General features: G+C 36.5%; 1 protein-coding gene across 3 annotated transcripts; it reads right to left on the minus strand.

The window, feature by feature from the left end:
* Nucleotides 1–213: 213 nt before the first annotated feature.
* LOC114479721 (ETS-related transcription factor Elf-1-like) lies at nt 214–17,596 on the minus strand. 3 transcript variants are annotated; one of them, XM_028473552.1, is made up of 8 exons: nt 17,398–17,596; nt 14,298–14,615; nt 13,056–13,185; nt 6,135–6,242; nt 5,794–5,952; nt 5,619–5,693; nt 3,731–3,926; nt 214–2,599 (listed from the first exon to the last, which is right to left on the minus strand). In XM_028473552.1, the coding sequence occupies exons 2-8, from the start codon at nt 14,355–14,357 to the stop codon at nt 2,008–2,010; spliced, it is 1,320 nt and encodes a 439-aa protein (XP_028329353.1). In that variant the 5' UTR covers nt 14,358–14,615; nt 17,398–17,596; the 3' UTR covers nt 214–2,007. The 3 variants fall into 3 exon arrangements, with proteins under 3 accessions (XP_028329353.1, XP_028329354.1, XP_028329355.1); XM_028473553.1 differs by lacking the exon at nt 17,398–17,596 and adding an exon at nt 14,697–14,811; XM_028473554.1 differs by lacking the exons at nt 13,056–13,185; nt 14,298–14,615; nt 17,398–17,596 and adding an exon at nt 9,107–9,293.
* Between the last annotated feature and the right edge of the window lie 7,682 nt (nt 17,597–25,278).

Below are 25,278 nucleotides of genomic sequence, written 5' to 3' on the forward strand. Positions count from 1 at the left end.
AATAAATATAGAAATGCATCAAATCCAGGCGTGTTAAACTCATGCAATATTAATGTTGAGATTCACCCACGTGAGATCAATTTATTAAAATTGCAACCTGCTCTACCATCTAAACCCCAGTGGAAATAAGGTTTATTTTATGTTCTATCATTAAATTAATTATGAAGGTATGAAGACTTGACCTCCACATTTATTTGGAAGTGGAAGTATCAATTTAGTTTAACAAATATTTTTATTTTAAATAACAACCTCCAGACATAATTAATGTGATCACATCCAATACAACAAGCAACAGACCAGAAGCATGGAGGAAAGACATAATTGATTAAATAAAGTGAAAACAGATTCACATGTAGGGGTTATAAGGGAGTGAAGGCACATTCACTACAAGCACATTTTGCCCGACAGAAACCACCAACATTATATTGTCATTTGGAACTAGGTTTACTTAATCAGGCTACAGTAAGACACACTCAGGAAAATCTTCATTATTAAAGGACAGCTCGATTACTTCTTGCATATATAATCTGTGCAGCAAAGTTTATAAACCTGAGAGCAAAAGAATGGCAACAGAGCACGAGATAAGCACTTGACAGAGTATCGACGCACAGAAACATAAATATCACGACTACAAAATCACACAGGTTACTGTAAATGATAAGTGCAATAACTAACAGAAAGCGTGCATTTACAGAAGGCCAAGCAGCAGAAAAAGTGGCCTTAAGACAATTTTCATTGGCGATTGTCATGAAAAAAGACCCACTGAGTAGAAACATATAGAGTATAAACAGCAGTATTCTAGAAATGACAGTGATCCCTTGTAAGCAAATACAAAAAAAAAAAAATCGGTCAACATAGAATTTTCAATTTTTTGTCTGAATAATTTCAGAGAAACTAAACAAGAAGGAAAACAATAAGGAAAAAGGCACTTTAGGAAAAAAAATAAGGTCAACGTGAACATTAGTGCAAGCAATTTTTAAGGCCAAAGAATGACTCATCGTGATGAGGTAAGATACAGAAGTGTAAAAAAAAAAAAAAAAAAATTTGACAGTAGGAGGACACAATGTGCTAAACAGAGAACAGCCTCCATATCACTAGGGCTGAAGTGCAAGCGGAGGATGTTCCTGCAGAAGATGCAGGGAGGGAGGCGGAAGATTCCAGTGCACGTATCTGTCTTTGGTGTTCAGTGAAAGGCTTTGCAGAGCAACACGTAGCAGATAAATGGCAAAAAAAAACTTTGGATTTTTGACAATTATCTGCAGTGTACAGTGTTCATTTTAGGACATCCTCAGGTCTCAGAATGAGGCATCATGTCTCAGCAAAACCTCCGTCAAATGACACGGCCTCGGGGTTCAAAATAAAAGTCATCAGACTCAGCAGCCTCGGTCCGTAAAACACAACGTTATTTTAAAGAAACCGGAAATACACATGACGTCATCAATATGTGCTGCTTCGTTGAAAGCTGTTATTTTATATTTATTTCTAAAGGTTAAGGTTTATCAACGTTTCATTTAACTATGTATTTGTCAATCAAACAATATGTTGACATATCTTAATTAAAAAAATAGATAAAAGGAAAGAATGGCTTTTCAACTTACTTCATGTGTACTTCCGGTTCTTTCAAAATAAAACGCCATGCCACCGTTGTGCTTTACGGAGAGAGGCCGTTGAGTTTGATGACTTTTATTTTTAAGCCTGAGGCCGTTTCATCTGACGAAAGTTTTGCTGAGTCATGAGTCCGTTTGGTCTGATAAATGACTCAGTTTTTCTTGATACCTGACACCTTACTCTGAAACCAGAGGATGTCCTAAAATGTACACCGTAGCACTGACACAATATCAACTTTGTTTCACATCAGTTGAAGTTCAAAACTCCAACTTTTATGACTTGAAGATCAGCACTTGTGTTCAGATATTTGGTCAAAGAAGAGTTTCCCTGTCAGTGATCCTGAGACTGTGGAGTGTTTGGGGCGTGTGTGGATTTACTTAGGCACTGGTGTTTTTTACTCTATTGGTCTGAGCTTGTTAAAGGCACCAGCTGTGGTGGTTTAGAACCTGGATGTGGTTTTTCCTGCCCAGGCGTCTCCTTTGGGACCTCAGCAGCAGCCTGTTGCTCATACAGACTCCCCAAAAGCTGAGCTGTCTTAAAGACGGAGGCACAACCCCCCGGTTGTAAAGACTGGACCTTCTGCAGGTTCTGCAGCGTCCGCAGCATCTCTGCAGACACGATGGGCAGGTGCTGCTCCTGGATCAAACTGCTATTGGACTGTCGCAGGATGGGGTGGCGCTGAACTGAAGGCCTGGAGGGAGGCCTGGTCCGTGGTGCGTTCAGTGGATGGAGAGAGAATAGGGAGCTTTTCTTTTGTGGCGGGTACGACTCTTCCTCATCCACTGAGTGGCTGCTTGATGATACCGTACTGTCAGAGTCACCACTTACACCTTCATCATTACTACTGCTACCATCTTCATGGTCATCATCTTCTTCTTCTTGTGTGCCGTCTCCATCAGTGATGTAGACCATGTCTTTGGGCAGAGAGGTGAACTGGTAGACGAGGCGTTGGCCTTCAACCTTGTTTAGAATCCCTCTCTGGTAGTAGTACCTGCAGGTACATATTAGACAGAGACGTTTCTTAAATGGTGAGACACTATAATAAGAGATATGTAATTTGGATATAATTTAACACTTGAAATCATGGGTTCTCAAACTGTTTTGGCTCAAGTACCCCCTTTCTTTGATTTCTGAATCCAAGTAACCCCTTTGTCCAACCACATAATTTTGCTCAGAATTTGATGAAAAAAAAGCATAATGATGGAATGAATGAGTGAAAACCCACATTTTAAAGAATTTAACTTTGAGAAACACTGCTTTAAATAACATAATAAATTAAAGAGTAGTGTTTTTTGAAAAGTCAAAGCGAGTACATATATATTTATGCATTTAATATAATATAAATTAATATTTATGCATTTAAATACTCTTTCTTCGAACTGAATTGACCCTTATATGCAGAGGTGAAAGTAATGGATTACTAATACTCACGTTACTGTAATTGAGTTGCTTTTATGGGTACTATATTTCTAAATCAGTAATTTTGCTAGTTTTAAAAGAAGTGATTTGTTACATTTCTACACTCAACCTTTAATGGAGTAAATTTGTGTAAATGGTATTCTATTAGGGTGACAATTGAACATTTTGTCCAGGGACTGCAGATGAAAAATAGCCTTTTTGGCTAATTCTGGTATGTTTTCAGTATTCATTTTAATTTTAATGCTGTTAAATCAACCAATAAATGAAAATTAAATTACATAGCTTGAAGGCCCTTGTGTCAAATCAAATCAAATTGTGGCAGACTTTGCTGTATTTGCAAATATTGTACTGTTGTCTGATGTCCTCAGTAGAGGTGTAAATCACAAGTTTCATGATGATACTTGTAGCCTAAATTTAAAAATATTAAATGGGCAAAAAAAAACAGCATGTACAGGGCTTCAAAACAATAGAACTGTCACAGCCAGTTCTCAGGTATTAAAAATTAACCAAATAAGACAAAAAATGACACCAGAATAACTAAAGTAATATATTTCCTTTAACCATCCATCCATTTATCTATTATGCTTGAGGTATATCTTGGTAGCTCTTTCAGTTTTTATAGATGAACAAAATGCTTTAGGGTTGATCGTTATCAAGTAGCACACAAATATAATCTGTTTATGCTAGAGGAAAGAAGTTCTACCTGAGTGCTCTGCCCATCGTCTCATAATTCATATCTGGTTTGTTTTTGTGCTTGCCCCAGAGCCGGGCCACAGCTTTGGAGTTAACCAGTTTGAAGATCCCAGTGTCTGGGTTGGTCCATTTAATGTAGCGGGGACAGACCTTTCTGTCCTGGAGCAACTCCATCAGGAACTGCCACAGGTACAGAGTGTTTCCTCCTGAGGCAGAAACACAGGAAGGATACATTCATTTAACAACTTTCAAAATGTTACGTTATCAAAAGATAATATTTTACATTACACATTTATAAATGTATGACATAAAATTCCTTCTACTGTTATTTATTTTCTTTGTGACAGAGCTATAATCAGATATCTTATGTGATCAAATTTACCATTATTGTTGTTTTTTTTTGTCTCTTTAGGACTATAAAATACCCTCATTTGAGCAACTGACCGGCAGCTAGGGCTGGAAGATATGGATCAAAATTACGATATACGATAACGATTTTCATTGGTCGACCAGCAATGGTATCAGTTTCAATATCGTTTAAAAAAAATGCAATGCACTGACTGTATATAGGTGATAAAGATTAAATATCAATCTAATGTATTTAATGCCTAAACATGATTCTATGTCAAGCAACAGCTCTGTGTAAATGTGTGCTGCGCTGCAAAATAAAAAAGTGTTGCGCTTCAACTGTCAGTGCGCTGTCATCAGAACAGAGAGGGAACTAATTAAGACAGGCTTGAAACACAAGCATCCATTGTTAAATCAATCCTTTTTCTGCACAAGAACATGGATTATCCTTATATTTGATATGTGGATTATGTAAATAGATTCACTGCTGTCTCTGGTGCCGCGGGGCACACTGCGCACCTGTGTTTGACGTGTGTTTGTTTCCCCGTGCGCTGATCTGATGTTGACATTTGTTTATTAATAAAAGCAGGCTTACCACTAATACTAACGTAAATATGTCAATTGTATGAAAGAAAAATAGGTTTTAATTGTCGGTTTCAGGTCAGACATGGATATAAATACCTAATGTCTGTCAGACCTGTAGGTTTCATATTGTTTTGTCGGGTTCTGGTCAAAGCTTGAATAAGGTTCATATCAGAAATGGTCCGTGTTTAAAACCAAATCGGCACCTCAAAGCGCCTTTTTTGTTTGACTAATCGCTACGTGTGCCATAGTCTTGGTCGACCAACCATTTCCTTGGTTGACTACAGCCCTAGAATTTTGTTGCTCGATTATAGAAAAAAATAATAATCACGATTATTCAAAAGATTATTTGTCAACCAAAAAGTTATTTCTTTTTTGTACAAACATAAATAAAATCCTTCAAACACTAAAATCAAGTATGTTCACTTTTGCACAGCTTTGGCTTTGAGAGGGGCGGGGCAGATGGGAGGAGCTTGCATGTGCCTGGAGTAAACAACTCAAAGTTAGTATTAAAAACATGTGTGAGCCAAGCTTTATTATTTGTAAATGTCTGAAATAGTTTGTTTTTATTTAGCAAATAAAACATGTAAAAAAAAAAAATATATATATATTTTTTCAATAATCATTTTTTCTCGTTTTTGTAATCAAAATCATAATCAAATTTCGATTAATTGAACAGCCTTAGTATATACTGTACATGCATTTGCTCAAATGTCATATGTTATTTATCTTGTTCTTTGTGAAATAGCTTGAAGTAGGGACGAGACTAGATAAGCCTTAAACTTTTTTTTTTAAGTGAGCAATTGTTTAATGTTTGAGATAAATAAATAAATCAAATCCAAATAATTTCGATATAGGCGATATTGTAATTTTCTCTATCACCAAAATAGAAAACCTAATATATCTTGAATCTTGATATATTGCTCAGGCCTACTAGCAGCCAATCATAAAGAGATATTCAACCTAACCTTTGTTGTACTTGTCCTTCTTTAATGTAAGATCTGGTGTGGGAGAGTCAGACCTTCTATGCCGAGGTTTTCTACCTACAAAATAAAAGCACAGAATTTAAAACATTTATGACCCCATCCACCAGCCACTGCTTTGTTTCAGTGTCTGTTTCACATCAAGCAGACCATAACTGACTTCTCTTCCGAGACTGCAGCTGTGTCACAGTCTCATCTGCGTGCATGGAGTGCCATTGTGCCTGGTCATTATCTCCTGAAACCCCCTCTGCTGACAGAGTCACCTGGGTAACAGGAGTAGTGGTGATGACATCATCCAGTGAGGGAAAGAAGGTCTGGGCTGCAGGATAAAGAAGGCGGAGCATAAACTGATTTAATGAAAGTGAACAGCAGCGTCTGAAAATAAAAAGCTTCCTGTCAAACGTGGACTTCAACACAAGAACAAGGGCCTGGATTCTGGAAAGGCAAACTTTGACTTTGATGTTGGTTGTTTTAAATGCAAGTCGGATGTCGGGGGCTTACTGTAAGGTTGTTCCAGGGAAAGGGCGTCGGCACAGTCCATGTTGAGAATTGAGTGAGCAGCAACAAGTGTCTCCATGGTCTCCTCCTCTCCATTTTCACATGGCTCCACTGCAGAACACAGAGGGGAGTGACGCGCACACAAACAGTCAGGGGCCAGGGGAGGTTGTTTGTGTTAGGGAGGAGGGGAGAAAAAAAACCATGTCAATAAAACCAGTAGAGCTCAACTATGGGTCAGTTCAGCTAAATAATACCTCTGGCTCCAGTGGGATTTCAGCTGTATTTGATACGAGGCAGCAGGAATTCAATTTGTTGTGTTCAACTACTGTTTTTTTTTTTTTTTTTTACATTTTCTCCTTCAAAAACACAAAAACCACAATGCACAGCTTGCTTTAAAAACCACACTAACTGGACAGAGCTCCTCTTAAAAGAAGTCAAATGTTCTTTCCCAATGTCGTTAAACAGCGATCCATTGTAAAGATAAAAGCCATAAAAAACACAGGAACTGGGTAAATCACCGCATTGAGGCTTACTGTTAATTTGGCCACTTAGTTTTAGAACTCTGCATTACTGTAACACCTCATTGAAGTAGCAGTAATTGTTTGTTTCATCCACTCAAATGTTTTTACATTCTTTTCATGCCATTATAATACCAGACGTGAGGAAACCAGGTGGAAAAATACTGTCAGACTAGAGCAACGAACATGGAGGTCAGCGTATGATAGCCTAAATCACATGTGTCAAACTCAAGGCCAGGGGGCCAAATCTGGCCCTTTAGAGCATCTAATCCGGCCCACAAGAGAAAGTAAAATAACAGATCATTGGGTAGATTATCAATTAATTCACTTGTTGAACTCTCAGCGCCTCCAAACACAACTTCAATAAAAAATAAAAAAATCACAATATTTGCAGGGCTCACAGTATTTCTATGTTTATATATCACATGGTGGCAGCCATTTTTCATCTCAAATTGTTGAAATAACTAAATGTTTCTAAAATCCTGCCATTTTCCTTAATTTATTCCACAAAATTTCTCCCAATTAAATAAGAATTGGTTTTTCCCCACCTATAATCTGTGGCCCACTTGAGATCAAACTGGTAAGTATTTGACACCTGAACTAAAATAAGTTTAAAATAAGACATCCCTGGCCTAAATGAATACAATCTGTTCAAACACACCATTTAGTACCCGATTATATATTCAACTATTGAAATAATTAAATTATTAATAACTAAATTATGAAATAACTTTGAGTGGATTACTTGATACTAAAAAAACATGTATTTTTTATCTCTTCTATCTCTAAATGCCTTTAAACCTGTTTCATTTATATAAAAAAAAACATCTTGATATTTTTCAATAGCCCAATCTGCTGTTTGACTGTAAGTACATTGTTTTGCCACTTGGTTCTTATACATGTTATGTTTTGTTTTGTCTTTCACCTTTGTCTATAATCTGTAGAAATGTGAAAGGTGACTTTTTGTTTGTATTTGTATAATAATAATAATAATAATAAATAAAAAAAAGCATGTAAGGTAATTTGGTAAAAACATTTTTTTGTCTGAGAAAAAAAAATAAAATGTGTCTGTCAGCTATTTTCTTTAATAGTGTCTAGTAACCCTGATCAGGACTTGTGCATGGTTGAACATTAAAATAGATAGAGATATAGATATAGATGATGACTCAACCAGCAAAACATAAAAAAAAAAAAAAAATGTAAAGCAGCATCACATCTACCGGTTTTTGTTTGACAAAGCACATTAGTTGATAGGTGCATAATATATTTAACATGTGCTATAAATGTTGTGAACACTATCACTTAATATCGCTAAAAAGTTGTTGTTTTAACGCTGAATGTGTAAGCTTGTCTTATCTTCAGTGTCTACTTTATGCTACTTCTAGACCAGGCGTGTCAAACTCATTTTAGCTCAGGGGCCAAACACAGACCAGTTTGATATTAAGTGGGCCACAGATTATAGGTGGAAAAATAGCAAATTCATCTTGAAGTTAATTTGAGGAAAAAAGCAAGATTTTGGAAAAATGTAGCGTTAAAAATGATTGTAGTGTCATGTGTGATATAAGAACAGGAAAGCTGCGCTCTGTAAATATTGTTGATTTTTATTACATTTTTGTATTTGGAGGGGCTGAAATCTACAACTGAGTTTATAATTTACAAAATGTTACGTTTTTTTTTTTTTTTTTTTTTTAATAATTTTTACTTTCTCAAGCAGGCTGAATGTGATGCTCTAAAGGGCCGGATTTGGTCCGCGGGCCTTGAGTTTGACCAGTGTTCTTGATCAGCGATTCTCAACTGGTGGGTCGGGACTCAAAATGGGTTGTCGACAGCTAGTAAAAAAAAAAATAAATAAAAATAAAAATAAATACCTGATGTCTCATGTTGGACTAGTCTTTTATTTTGAAAGAAACCTTTTGACAGGCATGCATAGAAATGCATGTTGCACATAAAAATATATAAATTTACGTAAAAAAAAGATACATGTGTTTTTAAACAGCTATTTTTGAAAAATACATTGGTTGATTGAATTCTTAAAAAAAAATAAAATAAATAAATAAATAATAAATGACCTAAATATTCATGTGCTGTCTGTAGAAAACAAAAACTTTCTGCAGACACGTTTTATAAGATCAAAAGATGTATTTATCTTTTTATTTACTACTTTTATTTATCTAGTGACGCACGCATTATCATAGCACAAGCTCATCATTACGAAGGCCACACATTAGAGATGATGCTGGGAGTCACGCACACAAACATCTGCAGACCAACTAACAGCTGTTTGTAGAACACAGCAGACATGGTGTACAACAGACGGCTACACACAGCCCGACGGTGAAGCTACAGACACAAACAACTGAGAAAATGCTGAGTCTAATGTCCGTAACGGTGTCGGTGCTGCTGTCAGTGTCAGCGGATAGCTACGGTTCCCGAGCCTCGCCATTCTCACCGACTTACTGTTATTAACTCCCAGCAGTGGTGAGGAAACATCCATAGCATGTGTGCTGGAGTCCGCTGAGACCTCGTCTACATCCTAAATGTGATAACTAGCGGTCCTTCTCCTCGAGCCGAACCAGTAGTGGGAATGTTTTGTTGCACTTCCTGAACTTTTACAAAGGGGTCTAATGTGCGCATGCGCGGCAGAGGGCCTCTCCCCGACACCTGAGATCAAGGATTGTTTACATCAGGTGTGTCAGTAGCACGAGGCAGTGCCACAGTGGCCATCAGATCCAATTCAGATAAACAAATAATGTACAAATGTGAATGAATGTTTTCTGTCATATCTTTGAATGATGTCACCTCGACCTCAACCAATATTCATATTTTTTTTTTCTGACAACATTAATTCAAATATGTAAAAAAAAAAAAAATAAAATAAAATAAAATTCATGAACTATACGACCTATACAATGAAAAAGCATAAAAACCTGATTTTGTGATTATTCCAAGGGACCATAAGCCACAGGAAATTTGGTAATATTCAAACATTTTTCCATGGGAATCAACCGATAATCAGGATAATTTGAAATAACTGTATCGTATCAAAGCATACATATTAACATCCAATGCAAAATAATACAAGCAAAAACCACAATATTTCAACTAATTAATTTGTGAGTAAAACTTTACAATCGTTCAAATTTTTGTGAGCATTTTGTTTTTTTAGGACTTGTCGAAAGTTATACAATATTAAGAATAGAACATTTGATTTCAACTCAATACCTTTCTAACTGAAAAATTCAGCAGCAAAAACGACTTACCGACGATACCAGTAACAAAAAACAGTGCACTGTTTGTTTTAAGTTATTGAATTAAATTATTCTTAAATGATCTGATTTTACAATCTATTCTTTCGCAACAAAAACATATTTGTTGAGTAAAATATAACTATCTGCCCTAGGGTTAGGAATCAACTCTATTTAAGGGCCAACTTTCAAGTGACAAGATGCACCATCTCAGATATATATATTTTTAAATAATTTTCAATAATTTTAATTTTTTTCTATATATTTATTTACATTTTATTTGAACTAGATTTAAATTTGAGAAAGTGAAAGTGTAGAATACAGTTGTTTGAAAAAATAATAATGATTAAAAACAGTATTTTTTTTTTTTTTAATCAATTAAAAGACATTTTAGGTGACCCCATTTCAATTCAATTCGACCCCAAGGTTTAAAAACACTGCCTCTTATAGGCTATAGATATTTTGTTTTTCAACGAGCGACCATCTTGAATGGTGCACAAAGCATTGTAGTTACATCAGGTTGTTCTCTGTTGTGGTTGTTAGCGATGGTGGTGATGGATGACAAGGTCGATTGTTTTTGCTCAGTTATGACTCTTAGGTTTCATTTGAATAATTTCCATTGCAAAGTGGTCTTAATGTTTTACTCATAATGTTTTGGATACAGACTTACTTTGCATGAGTCATAAGAGAGACTCACGCAAGCGTCGCTTTTGACTTTGGCAAATTTTTATGTATTTTGCATTACTGAGCATTATAAGAGCTTTCAGGCTGTGGGTCTCAACTGGGATTTTAGGACAGCACTGGTAGCGCTGGTCTTCCTAACAGGCAGTATGAGTCAAACAGGTACGACTGTGTTTCATTTTTATCAGACAACTCTTGTTAACTTTTGAGTCACAAAGGTTGTGCAGTAAAAGTTAAAGGTGCAGTCCGCGACTCTCAGATCCCTCTCTCCCCCTCCCTCTCTCCCTGCTGCTCTCTTGCCCTGCCTCCAAACTTTCCAAAGTCCCTCCCTCAGAGGAGCTAACAAGCTAACGTTAGCCAGACAGCAACATATAACATGCTCCGTTAAAAGCATATTACTGAAGCACTTCTCTCTTTCAATGTGCACACACCTCAGCAGCAGCAGCAGCAACACAGTGTCACTTACAGCAGCCACACAGAGGCTGCTGCGCGCACATGAACAACACATGCACGACAGAGTTCTAGTGTAACAATTACAAATCAAACATAATGTAAATCAAGCAGCAGTAATTACCTTTTAAGCAGAAAAGTCACTAATTCCGCATCTTCTGCCCCTCCAGACTATACACTGTAAAAAAGACGGCGCTACAGCCTCTAATTGGTTCTTTTTGCTCGGTGGTGGTGCATTCTGGCAATCTGCCAGAAGCAGGGGGGCTCAATGAGTCTGTTTTTTTGTCACACAAACTACTAAAGCTGTCCTTACATAGTGTTAGCTTTAGCAAATATGACAAAAAGTAACTTTTATAACAGTTGCAGACTGCACCTTTAAAGGCAGAGTTACCGAAGAGCGTCATCAACCCACAATCCTTTGTGTGCCATTCAAGATAGCAACAGTTAATATGCATGCATGTTTATTCAAATGTAGGTACTACAGCAGACATGGGCAAGTGGCGGCCCAGGGGGCCATATGCGGCCCTCGGACTGATTTTGTGTGATCTCTAACGTAAACTTACAATTTGACTCCAAAAATACACAAAATACAACTAAAATAACCAAAAACACTCAAGACGGCTACAAAAGTACACAAAAACAACAAGAAAATACACAAACTGAGGACAGAAAGACACAAAAGAACTTGAAAAAAACACACACAAAATGGGAAATAACGTATAAATAATAATGTACTACAATACATAAAACAACAACAAAACCCTTTGTTGTTTCCTGTAGTAATGCTCAGATTGATGAAAATTCAATGAATGTTGACCATGTGACCCTTAGAACACACGATCCCAATTACTGTGGCCACCACTGTGATAAAAGTTGCTCATCCCTGTACTACAGTATATAACCATGCAACCCCGCCCTCCAACATCCTGTTGAAATATTTATGACTACAATATAATTCAACTCAATAAACATTACCTGAGGCAGAACGCAAACTTCATTTTGGGACTAGTTACCAGACAAGTGCAGGTTTATCTTTTCTCCCCCACAAACAACATGCATGTTATTAGATTCAGGGATTCCAGTGAATAATTGCAATACGTAGGATTAGCTACTTTTAACGTGGGAGGAAATCTGAGATGCAACATGCAAATTCCTTCCAGAAAGAACGGTAGAATCCACAGTCGACTTGCTGTGAGGAACGAGGGCAAACATGTAGTTGTGACACCAAACAGCCTTGTTGACAGTAAATGTTGCAAAAACAATGAGAAGCTATTTTCAGGTGATTTTATCAATATTTAAATATATAAATATATCATTAAACTCTTAATCCTTTTTTAAGTGCTTTTGTTTGCAGGAACAACATTTTATAGGAAGCAGGAACACTGAAAGGGGATTTTATATTTAATTTGGATTTATTCATTTATTTATCTCAAACATTAAAAAAAAAATAATAATAATGAAGCAATTGTTGCTCACTTAAAAAAGAAAGAAAGAAAAAAAGAGCACCAGCAATGTTTGAGAAGGGGAAATTGCATGTATATTGTAAATATATATAAATACACACAAAATTAAACAAAAACTTACATAACACCCACATGTCCACCTACCCATAATATTCTAGTCTTTGTACTGATCTAATAAGATTTGTTTATGAAAAAAAAATAATTTCTTCATGTTCTTACAACTTTTAAGTTTAATATTAAGACTGATCCAAAGGGATACTACACAAACTGAGATGCACATGCTTTTTAAAGTTGTCCAGAATGCTCTCTTACACCTCCAAAATACATTAAAAGTTAAATGAAAGTGTATATTTAATTTTATAGCCATACTGTAAAACATTAATGGGGCTTTTTTAAGTGAGCAACAATTTTTTTATATTGTTTTTTTTTTTTTTTAAATCTTGAGATAAATGAATAAATCCAAATCCAGAAGTTTACAATTGTAATGACTGTGCACATGTGAGAAAAATAGCAGGATTTGCTTCAGAAAAGCTTGAATGCATGTTATCTGTGGGAGTGTGTGTTGACCTTTTAGCAGCTGCAGGTGGTCATTTGCAGTGTACGCCGGATCACAGGCTAGACCTGTGTATGAGAGCAGGTGGGGATGAGGAACCTGCTCCACAATCACTGCTGGGTAATTTGAGTGACCCACCAAATGCTGCAAAAAAAGACAACCAAAAACAGATCAGGTTACAGTTAGTCCCATGCACTCACAGCTCCAGTGATGTCAAACTCATTTTAGTTCAGGGGCCAAATAAGGAGCAGTTTGATCTCAAGTGGGCCACCGTTTTTAAGCGGGTAAAAAAAGAATTATTGTGCCCTAGTTTACACGTCTACGTATACATTAAATACAAAATATGTAAGAAACCGACAATATCCAAGCAACAAGTGATCTTCATTTGACATTTCCTAGATTTTGTTGACCAATTTCTATTTAATTAAGGAAATATTGTCTGATAATTTGAGAAAAATTTAAGAATCTTCGAGGAATTTAGAATTTTTTTCAACAGTTTAACATTAAAAATGACAGCAAATGTGCGATGTAAGCACTTGGAGAACTGTGAGGTTTTGCAAACATTGTTGAGTTTCATTTACACCACGTGTCCAACTCAAGGCCCAGGGGCCAAATACAGCACGCTGGAGAAAGTAAAAACAATAGAAAAAACATGAAACTTTTTTTTCATTCAGTTGTAGATATCTCACCCCTCCAAATACAAAAAATAATTAAAACCTCAATATATGCGGCCATATTTAGTCTTATATTGTTGAAAGAACTCTAAATTTTTTCAAAATTTGGCAAATTTTCCTCAAATTATTCGATAAAATTTCCTAAAATTCTCAAAATCAAAAAACTGAAGTGACGATCCTGCAGGGACTGATATACTTTAACAAATATACATGGAAGTGCAAACCAGGGTAATCATTTCAAACTGTTGAAAGAATAATCCTGCAATTTACCTCAGATTATTCCACAAAATGAAATACAAATTGGTCCAAAAATCAAGGAAATGTATGCGTGGAAGTGCAAACCAGGGCACAATAATGTTGAATTTGCTTTTTTTCCACCTAAAATCTGCAGCCCACTTAAGCTCAAACTGCTCTGTATTTGGCGCCTGAACTAAAATGAGTTGAACTCAATGATTCATGTTTTTCTCTTTCATTTTTGCTTTCTCCTACTGGTCGAATTGAATGCTCCAAAGGGCCGGATTTGGCCCCCTTGGCCTTGAGTTAGACACATTTGCACTAAAGGTTTGTGTCTGCTCGACTCACCTGAGATGTGTTAAAATGATCACTAGCAAAGTCAAAGATGAGCTCTGGCTGTTGCAGCATGACTGAATGTTCCAAAAAAATACAATCAAGTCTATCAGAGTGAACGCAGCATCACGGGTTTGAAGTGTTCCAGGCGAGTCAGAGGCAAGGCAGCAGTGGACGTTTGAGTTTCACCTCAGCTATGATGGTGTTGAAGTCCAGCTCTAAATACCAGAGAAGTGATGTGAGCGCATTGACCAGAGTAGCTGCAGGAAACTCGTGCTCTTCTCGTTGAGGAAGTGAGGGCTGCTGCACTGCCCTGTGGTTTTTACTGAAACACTGAAACAGAAAACACAGACAATTTGCACAAGATCAGGCGTTGGAGGGTTGTTAGACAAAAAGCAAACAGTTATACCACACATGCAGAAAAAAACCAATGAGGTTGTGATTAACCGCAGTGTTCAACAACACAAAGACTATAACCATGAGAAATGTGAAGCAAAAGGTATAGACATAATAAACCCCTTCTGTCTCACTTTTTTTTGCTCATATCTCACTCTCTCTCTTATCTTAAAGCTAAAGTGGGCTAACAGGAAGGAAGCTGCTGCACCACTATGTGTGTGTGTGTGCATGGTCTGTGTGTGTGATATGGAGCTGTATGGTATAAGGGGGGGGGGGGCGCAACACTGCTGACGTTGAACTTGGAAACATTATGTCTTGTACGCTGAGTCCACAGTTGCAGAGCTGTTTGAACATTCTTCACAACATGTCTATGATGCAGAACATTCAGAACAAATCTTTCCATTTCCTCCCCCCAAAACTCCCACTTTTATTTCCCCTTCATTCACTCATTCAGAATACTAAAAATTGTCTTTCCTATTTTCCCTCAACATCTCGACTCTTCTTTCCACACACTTTAAAGTTTATTAAAAAAGGGAATATATATATATATATATATATATATATATATATATATATATATATATATATATATAAGCCTAATCCATCCAGTAAAAATGTAAAAAAAGTACAATAATAACAATACATCTCTTAAGTCATAATTATAAGATGCTAAGTCGTAATTATGAGATCCTAAGTCATAATTATAAGTTGCTAAGTCATAATTATGAGATCCTACGTCAGAATTATGAGATGCTAAGTCATAATTATGAGATGCTAAGTCAAAATTATGAGATGCTAAGTCATAATAATGAGATTCTGAGTCATAATTATGAGATCCTAAGTCAGAATTATGAGATGCTAAGTCATAATTATGAGATGCTCAGTCATAATTATGAGATGCTAAGTCATAATAATGAGCTTCTGAGTCATAATTATGAGATGCTAAGTCATAATAATGAGATTCTGAGTCATAATTATGACTTAGATTTGTTTCACTTTACGGAGCCCGCCAGGGGACATGACAAGGAAATTCATTATTGCATCATTTTGCAAAAAATTGCAATAAAACACAATATATATTTTTAAAATAATGTAATACTATTGCAAAAAGAACACAATTATCATTATTTTAGTTTTTAGGTTGTTTTTTCACTGGCAGGAATGGGCTTCCATACAAATGAACTACTTTTTAGAAAGAATAAATAGTGAGGAATCTGAGGAATCGCCGTTGTTCATGTCAGAGAGATGTTCCCATTACGTTTTGGTCACTTATTAAACAGGAAGCACAGCTTAGCTTTGTGGCACCACTTCCTTAGTTACTGCACCAAACCACTGCTAACAATTGCTTACATTTATGGTAACACAATTTATTTCTCAGGTTGGGTAATTTATTTTAGAATGTTTGTAGCTGTTTAAATCAAACTAAACTCAAAACTCTGCTGCTGTGTTTACTTTCAGTTGAAAACTGTCACACTTCTCCTTCTGTCTAGTATACAGCTTGTACTGCAATTAGCTTCTACACATCTATTAATACGTGAAATAATGTCAAAGTTTCTTTGCATGTTTTAAATTAGACATTTCATTTCTGTACAGCATTTAGAATAATGGCAAATCTGATCATTAACACAGGAAAGAACAAATGGTTTTGGGTCTTTAGGTTGTCTTCTTTTAAATGTTTTTGGAGTTTTTTGTGTGATTCTGCATCGTTTTTATTTAAATTTTTTTTACATGTTTTTGGTCTCGTTTTGTGTGTTTTTTGTACGTTTTTGTGTTTTAGCATGTTTTTTGAGTATTTTGTATGTCGTATGTCACTTTGGGTCATTGGAGTCATTTGTTTGTTTTTACTTCTTGGTTTTTGTAGTCACTTTGTGCATTTATAGAACCATTCTCTGTATTTTTGTAGCCATTTTCTAGGTAATTTTGGAGACAATTTGGCTATTTATCTGTTCATTAGTATTTTTTTCAGTCCTTTTGTGTTTTTTGTTGTCATTTTGTGTATTTGTTTTAGGGGCCACACATAATTAGACCAATGGCTGCATGTGGCCCCGGGGCACAAGTCTAATTTAAAGCATCCCTGGCTTTTACATTAAATCTGCAAAGCTAGATGAGCCTAATGAAGGCACACTACACTACCTATGCACAGGACTCCAGAGCAAAAGCTTTTTGTTCATAAGCACACGAATCACATTTATTTGTATCTGTGGCCTCAGCACTGGGATCTGTGTCTGTGAAGTGGCAGCCAAGGCCCCTGAGGACGCTGATAAACCCACCATAAAATTCATTCCCCCGTTTGACTCTGTGTGTGTGTGTGTGTGTGTGTGTGTTTGTATGAGTGTGTGTGCAAACCAGGCCAAGCTGATAACAGTATGGCATGAGAGGAGCTGCTGATAAGACCCTTGTTGCTCAGGGTAACGGGGCCTTGTTCTATGAACATTGAGAAATATGGCGCCTGTGTGTGTGTGTGTGTGTGTGTGTGTGTGTGTGTGTGTGTGTGTGTGTGTGTGTGTGTGTAAGTTTTATCTTTGTCGCCTTTTCAGTGAATTTTCATGTTTCTTTGAATAAACCAATTTTTGCACAGACGGAGTTAAACAGCCTTTCTTTTGAATGCGTTTTACTTTCACTTTCTCTTTACTTTAATAAATGACACATCAGTCACCCAAAGGCCTTTCGATGCAAAGTATTATAACAGGTTTGGTGTAAGTAATGATAATTTACTTACCTTGGGTTCAGAGGTTGTGACCGGATGTGACAGCTGCTCAGAGGATCCAGAATAGGAATATTCTCAGCACCTTTTGGCCAAAGCAGAACCTGCAAGAGTTGTTGATAGAATCCTCCTCACTTAATAAACCGTAGCAGTACAATCTGTGATGATGAGTGTAGATATAGGGTTCATTTCCCCCCCCAACTTCTCTTAAGTCCCTAGCTCTTACTTCTTGTTTTTTAAGAGCAGTATAAGCTCCCTCCCTTCAACTCTACATGTGTCCTGATTGGTTACCTGTGTTGTGAGTCAAGGTAACCCATAGTGACCATTGTCAGTGTGGCACAAATGTAAACACGGGTGTATTTGCAATGTAAAACAGCAGACAGACAAGCAGCCGGTCTGTCAAGAGGTGCAGTGTGTGGAGTGTCTGTGGACACTCAATGCTATGGAGATATGACAATAAATCGTACAATAGAAAAGTATGGACTGAGGCAGTCAAAGGTGACCACGTGTCTCAGGTCCTGATGCTACCTAGTGGTAAAAGCCTGCATCAACGTTCTACATGCAAGTCAGATTGTCCCCATTTCATTTCTTTCATCTTAAGAGAAAAGACATGTTGACAGTCCAGTGTAGTATAGAGATTCATCCTGTGCCAAGCTCAAGAAAAATAACAGCTTTTTAATGAGAACATGGCCCACTGCTAAACTGTGAAAGAAACATCATTTTTAGACTACCTACTAGCAGTGATGGCCAGTAACGTGATTGCTTTTCACAATTAATGAGTAAAGTAAGGGATTATAATTGAAGAAACAATAATTAGATTACAGTTATATATAACCCAGTCAGCCTCCGTAGCCACAGGCCAAAGACGTTAGTGGCGCGACATCATTGGTAAACAACACACACGAAAATGGAACACGAGAGACAGAATGTCCAAGCAGCTTTTAATTCTTGGAAGTACTGATATTACTTAAAGTTTGACTCCGTAAAAGGCGACAAAAACATTAGCGTCTGCTGTGCACACTGCGTGGGAAGAAAACTTGTATCTACTTCGAAGAATTCCACCTAAAACGTGTTGCCAATCGTAGACTCCGATTCATTCCAACGCAAAAAATACCGGCCAAAAAACGGCGTCAAGTTACCACAGAGATATTCAGAAATATGAAGGAAGAGTTGTTTTTTTTAATTGAAATTTGGTGGAATGTGCAGGAAATAAGTTAAAATGTTCAACAATTTTCTGCAAGTCAGACACTGTTGCATTTAATTTCACTTTTACTTGATGCAATGTGCATAGTGTTAGAAAAAATTGATAAAGCATTCATTCAATTACATTTTTAATGTAGAACATGCCAAAACAATAGAATTAGGCTGAAAGGTCTACTGTTGAATATTTTGTGCATCACATTTTTTTAAAAGGAACTTAATTATATAAAGTAAAGTAATTAAAGTAGCTAGTTAACCCTTGAAAATAAGAAATTAAGGTAACAGGATTATTCCCTAAAGGAGTAATCACTAATCATTAATGAATTACTATTTCCAAGTAACAATGACAATGACAGTGACAGTCTCATATCTATACTATAATGCAAGAAAGGTCTGCATACGTGTGTGTGTGTGTGTGTTTGTGGAGCGAATATCTCCCCAGCGCAGTGTCTTTCGACCTGAAACTTTGTCAATGACTTCCAAATACCGCAAGTGTGGTATTGAGTGCGCTACTTCCTATTCCGGGTCCCCGGTTCATGATGTCACTGTGTTGCAGTTTGTTTGGGTTTAAAAGGAAGGTCAAGATTAAAAACGTTTTTGTACTGCTAAAAGTTATTTAAGTTAATATTTCATAGTTACTTAAAATTATTCCCATTATCCCAAACTTCTTTTAAATCGCGGGTCCACTTCCTCCTCCATCTCCATCACTGTGCCATGCTATCGTCAGCGTCTCAAAAACGGGAGCTCTCTGAATAGATCATTTGAAACCGTCAGCCACTGGTGAGTCTTTTGCCAACAAGGTTCCTATTGTTTAAACCATATAACTATCCGTGTAAATGCTCACTAACGCGCTGTTTCACTCGAGTCGGTATTGAACTCAACCTGTTCAATACTCCATCTGGAAAACTGTGTTGCCACGCATAGAAGCTATGCTTTGACCACTCGGTTCGAAGGTAAACAATGATTTAGAGGAATATATCCTTTTTTGTGAGCGGATGGGTCCACAACACGTCTCAACAATGATTAACAACCTGTGACGGATTATGTGCATGTGTGCGGCTGCTCCCGCGGCTGATGCACTTGCGTGTGTGTGTGTGTGTGTGTGAGAGAACCCACAGAGGAGATGGAGGTAGCGACAGGTAGCGAGTCTCACACGCACGCATGGACCCACGCGCACACACACACACACGCCCTCACCACACATAAGGTATTTATAATAAAAATATATGAAATGAGTAAAGTAAAACAAAAAATAAACAGCTAATAAAAAAAAGTACACAAAACGACAACAAAAATGCACAAAAATATACAAAAAGTTTCCAAAAACACACAAAATGACTCCAAAAATACATTACAGATGAATACACTAAAAAAAAAAAAATATTTGAAAATGATTCAAAATACACAAAACTAAATATTTATGCAAAAAATACACAAAATGACTCCAGAATCACACTACAATGGCAAAAAAAAAAAAAAAAAAATACAAAAAATGCACAAAAACAAAACAGAAAGATACAAAAATACACATGCCTTCAAAAAACATACATTACAGAAAAATGCACCAAAAAAAAAAAACCACATTTATCATGCGTATGTCCCAGAGAATTAAACCAGGGAAATAGCACACGCTATTTTACTTTGCACCCGCAAATATAGCCCTTTATAACACTACAGAGTACAGAGTTTGTACACCTCTTTGTACATCCAACCTTCAAACACAAACTCATTTGGCCATAATTGATAACTTTACTTAAGCTCCCACTATATAAATACATACCTGCATCCTACCTTTGATAATCGTTCAAAATTTGTGTTTCATTTTTATTATGTAATTTGCCTATCCATGAATGGGATTCTGATATATGTCCCATGCTAAGAGAGGATATTAAAATGGGTGGAGTTTAACTGATTAGGGACATTAAATCAAATTTCTCTTCATTCTTTTGGGGGGTTTTAGTCATTTTTCTCCACTTTGCAACAACGGCAGCTTCAAGAATGTGCTAGTTTGGCTTTAAAATAAGGTTTACTCCCATAATGTTTTTATTAAGTCCAAGACTGATGGATTTGAACCCTGCAATATGGTTCAGTGTGAACGACAGAGTGGAGGGGGTGTAGTTACAAAGAGGCAATGCAATGAGCCCCCACTTTACGGTGACTGCATTCCTACGTCCTGAATAAGATCACAACAATCACTGATAAATTACTGGTCAAGCTGTTACCAATGGCCTACAACACGTATCAAACACAAGGCCCAGGGGCCAAATCTGGCCCTTTACAAGATCCAATTTGGCCCTCAGGAGAAAGTAAAAAAGATAGAAAAAATATAAATTCTTAAATTACCAAATAATTTAGTTGTAGATATCTCAGCCGTTCTAGATACACTAATTTAATGAAAATCCACAATAGTTGAAGGATCACAATTTTCCCACGCTTTTATTACATGACTGCAGTCATTCTGAATCTCAAATTGTTCAAAGAACTCAATTTTCCTGAAATTATTTCTCATCATTTCCCAAAATTAAATAAAAATTTGTCACAAAATCAATTAAAGAAAAGAGAAAATCATACTTTATGTATCATTTATATTGCAAAGTGCTAATTTTTAACTTATTGTTGAAATTGCTTATTTTCTCAAATCTATGGCCTACTAAAGATCAAACGACATTTGGCCTCTGAACCAAAATGAGTTTGACACCCCTGGCCTCCAGCTAAGAAACAAGAGAAAGTCCAGAGCTGCCAAACACAGGGCTTGAGGCACAGCCTTAAAGCAATGAACACATCACATGAATGAACTTTAAACGATAGCTCTAAAAGTGAAGAATAAAACGTTTACTGATTTTTGTCAGACATGTTTAAATCAACCTAAGTACACGTTAATATCCCTTTATATGTGGGCATAGCTGCATGTCATCCAGTTTCTTGGACTAACCTCATAAAATCAGTTGAAGATACATGAATCACACACTTCCTTGTGTCATCACTACACTGTAGTTTGTCAAACGTGCTTTTAAAAGACCATTTATTGCATACTCAGATTCTAAATCATCTCTAATTCCTACTCGTAAAGTTTACATACAATAGTCCTTTGTTGAGCTGACTTTGTCATTTGGGTTGAATATCCCTTTAATAATAGAATAATAGACTTTACACGTCTGAGCCACCAGCTACTGTAACACAATCGGCTGTGGTGGGCTAGTGGGCCACTGTAACGTACCAGATGGGGGTGGTGCTATTAAATGTAATTTGACAAAAGGGGAGGAGCTGACAATTGTACCGTAACAAAAGAGGTTGAGCTATTAATTGTAACATAACAAAAGGGGAGCAGCTATTTACTGTAATACAATGAAAGGGGCGGCGCTAATAACTGTAGCTTAACACATAGGGCGGAGCTAACAATTGAAATGTAACAAAAGGGGCGGAGCTAATAACTGTAACATGACAAGGGGGCGGGGCTATTAATTGTAACGTAACAAAAGGGGAGGAGCTAATAACTGTAAATTAACAAAAGGCAGGAGCTAGTAATTGTAATGTAACAAAAAGTGAGGAACTATTAATTGTAACGTAACACAAAAGGCGGAGCTAAAAAACTGTAACGTAACAAAAGGGGACGAGATAATGATTGTAACGTGACAAAAGGGGCGGAGCTATTAATTGTAACGTGACAACAGGTGTAAAGTAACAAAAGGGGGGGAGCTAATTAATGTAATCTAACAAAAGGGGCGGAGCTAAGAACTGTAATGTAACAAAATAAGAGGAGCTAATAACTGCAACCTAACAAAATAGGAGGAGCTAACAATTGTAATCTAACAAACAGGGCAGAGCTAATAATTGTAATGTAACTAAAGGGGAGGAGCTCATAACTGTACCGTAACAAAAGGGGAGGAGCTAATAATTGTAACTTAGGACAAGGGGCGGGTTAGCAATATTTGAGGATAAAGGAGGATTAAAGACTGAATTATATTACATTTGTAGACAAAAACAATGTATCCTTTTCACTATTGGGGTCTCCCAGAGCTTTTTCTGGTAAAATTCCACAGTACAAAAAAAAAAAAATGCTTTGTTTGCATTAGTGTTATCTTGGGTTAAATAGTAACTGTAATGCTTTGTCCCTACATAACTGTGGTAGATAAAATGTCTCCCCATTTAAAAAATGAAAAAAAATGCAATAAGCTTAACCAAGCAGTTGTATTTCGACATTTGATTGGTCATAAAGGCTTTACTTTTTAAATGTATTCTTTCACACTGAACTGAAAGTTGTCCCTGATTTTTTACCTATTCTGTTGAAAAATAACATATAATAAAAAAAATCATGTGAGCACACAAGAAAACATCTTATTCCGAATAATCACTTGTTTGCTTTTTTAGTGAGAAACCAATCTCTTTTTTTTTCAAAAATGAATCTACCAAACAATTGTTGATACCAGTAATACAACATATTCATCACCCTGAAACTGTGAAATACAACTCGCTACAACTTTAAGAAGGTCGGCTATTCACAAGTGTACCGCTGGTAGATTTATATTCTAGTTTCCACATTTCCAGTGTTGTCACGCTGTTTTTGATTTGTATTCACATACTTCCTATGATAATTTGCGTATCCCACTTTGGGAACCTAGGGCGTAGATGATAAGTAGCTGACTTTTGATCTTTGAAAGCAAAAGCTTTGGAATTTGAACCTTGTGATTTGTTTTGTCGGCTCACCATTTTCAGTGTACACTGTGGTGGTGATTGGTTCACATTTGGATTAGGACTAATAGTCAAGTAAAATAAGTTGATTAAAATCGGTCCTCTTTTTTAAGTGTCTGTATCACATCTTGTGTTACTTTCTGTTCATTGGCATGTCTTACTTCAGTTTGGAAATGACCTCAGTTCTGTCTAGTCTGCACAACACATGTGCATCTGTGGCACATACATTAGTCTAAAGATGTTGTTTTAAATCTTTTTTTTTATCATCCTGTTTTAGAAGTAGTGATTAACAATGAGGGGCTGTGGAAAAAAGATTTTGAAAGTCACACGAGGTTGAATAGAGGATGTAAAAAAAAAAAAAAAGGAATCTGTGAAGTGTCAGTCTGATTAATTCCTTTCGCTGGCCTCGTCTGCTCACCTTCTGCTGCTGAATTGCTTCTTTTTGTCCGTATGTGTGCTCGAGCCTGTGCCTGTTTGTGAATGTTCTCTAGTTCGTGACTTAAACATCTAAGTGAGTGATGACTTTAGCTTTTTCATTCATTTATCCTCTTCATGAGGGGTCCATGTGTGACAAAAAGCAGCACATTAACCTTCCTATTATCTTCAAATATTACTAACACATTTTACCCTTGGGGGTCAGTTTGAGCCCAGATATATTTGCCTCCAGAAAATTGTTTTTGTGTCAGACACTTTATTATTATTTGTTGAATATAAAAATGACCCCTTGATAATCAAACCTTGACCTGTTCTCTAGTGCCACCATCAGGCCAAACCTTTAAATTAGAATTAATCTATTTTGAATAGTTTTCATCCAAATCTTCTAAAATTTACTGACAGCATTAATGATGACAATAATTGGTTGTGGTGATGAAATTACCTTTCCTGCAGTGCCACCAACACGTCAAACTTTCAGCTTTGAGTTAGTGTATCTTGAAAATTTTTCATCCAAATCTTTTCTAATTTTGGGTGCACATTCACGACTCTCAGAGAATTAACCATTTTGATTGATGTTGTGACCCCCTTTCCTCTTTTAAACATATGTATTTACTTATTTTTATCTCTTTTTTTGTTACATATTTGGGGTTATTCACTATAAAATCCAGTCATAAATTCTCCTCTATGTGACCTTTACTGTGAAAGAGCTGTTCCAAAAACTCATTGGCAGCCAACCTTTTCCTAGACAATATTAGAGAGAGAGAGAGAGAGAGAGAGAGAGAGAGAGAGAGAGGGGGGGTTTGCATTACACACAGAGCACAATGAGGAATTATTTAGACAAAGAGCTGTTTTAAACAGCTAAAACAGACCCACAGAGGAACACCAATGTGTGCAATGTGTTCAGCTCATTTAATTTTTTTTTAATGCTTAATCAATTGTAGCCATCAAATTAGGAAAAAGTCATGAAATATTAAGCAACAAAAAAAAAAGTCAACCATTTGTTTTGAATGATAAACATTGAATGGGGTCAAATTGACAGGAGGGTTAATTTAGATGGAGAGAAAAAAAGGATGCAGAGGATAACACCTCTGCCTCTAAAGCTCTAACCGTGTGGGTCCAAACTCACTCCTAAACAAGACAAATAGGTGCAATAAAAGTTGTTTTAAGATACAAAGTTAATTGAATTGTTGCAAGGAGTTATGGATGGTGGCTAATAGTTGGATGTAGGAATGAGGTGTAAGTCACATACACACCACTGCTCACTCAGTTAACACGTCCTTCTTTTGTGTGCGTGGTTGTTTTTTTTTTTTTTGTGTTTTCATTGGTATGCAGCAGAAGAGCCTTTTAGTTGGTGCTTTGTTCAACATTTTTCCCTTGATGTGCTTTCCATGGCTTTATACACACACACACACACACACACTCACATGCATGCATGCACGCACACACACTTACTGTGCTGCATTTATAATAAAAGCACATTTTCTTTGTTCTTCCTGAATGTTAGCAGGAGTTAGGGCAGACTGAAATCAGTTTTTTGTGCCATTTATCTTCGAAAAATACTTTCAATCAAAA

This window comes from Gouania willdenowi, chromosome 17 (assembly GCF_900634775.1).
Source record: "Gouania willdenowi chromosome 17, fGouWil2.1, whole genome shotgun sequence".
In the NCBI taxonomy this organism is placed as follows: Eukaryota; Metazoa; Chordata; class Actinopteri; order Blenniiformes; family Gobiesocidae; genus Gouania; species Gouania willdenowi.

Bases quoted from the DNA above. Each gene is read 5' to 3' on its own strand.
- LOC114479721 (XM_028473552.1), bottom strand. From the start codon at position 14,357: ATGCTGCAACAGCCAGAGCTCATCTTTGACTTTGCTAGTGATCATTTT. The intron at 6,243-13,055 runs GTCAACACACAC...TGTGTTCTGCAG, and splicing joins CCACCTGCAGCTGCTAAAAG to TGGAGCCATGTGAAAATGGA. The intron at 5,694-5,793 runs GTCAGTTATGGT...TTTATTTTGTAG, and splicing joins GCTGCAGTCTCGGAAGAGAA to GTAGAAAACCTCGGCATAGA.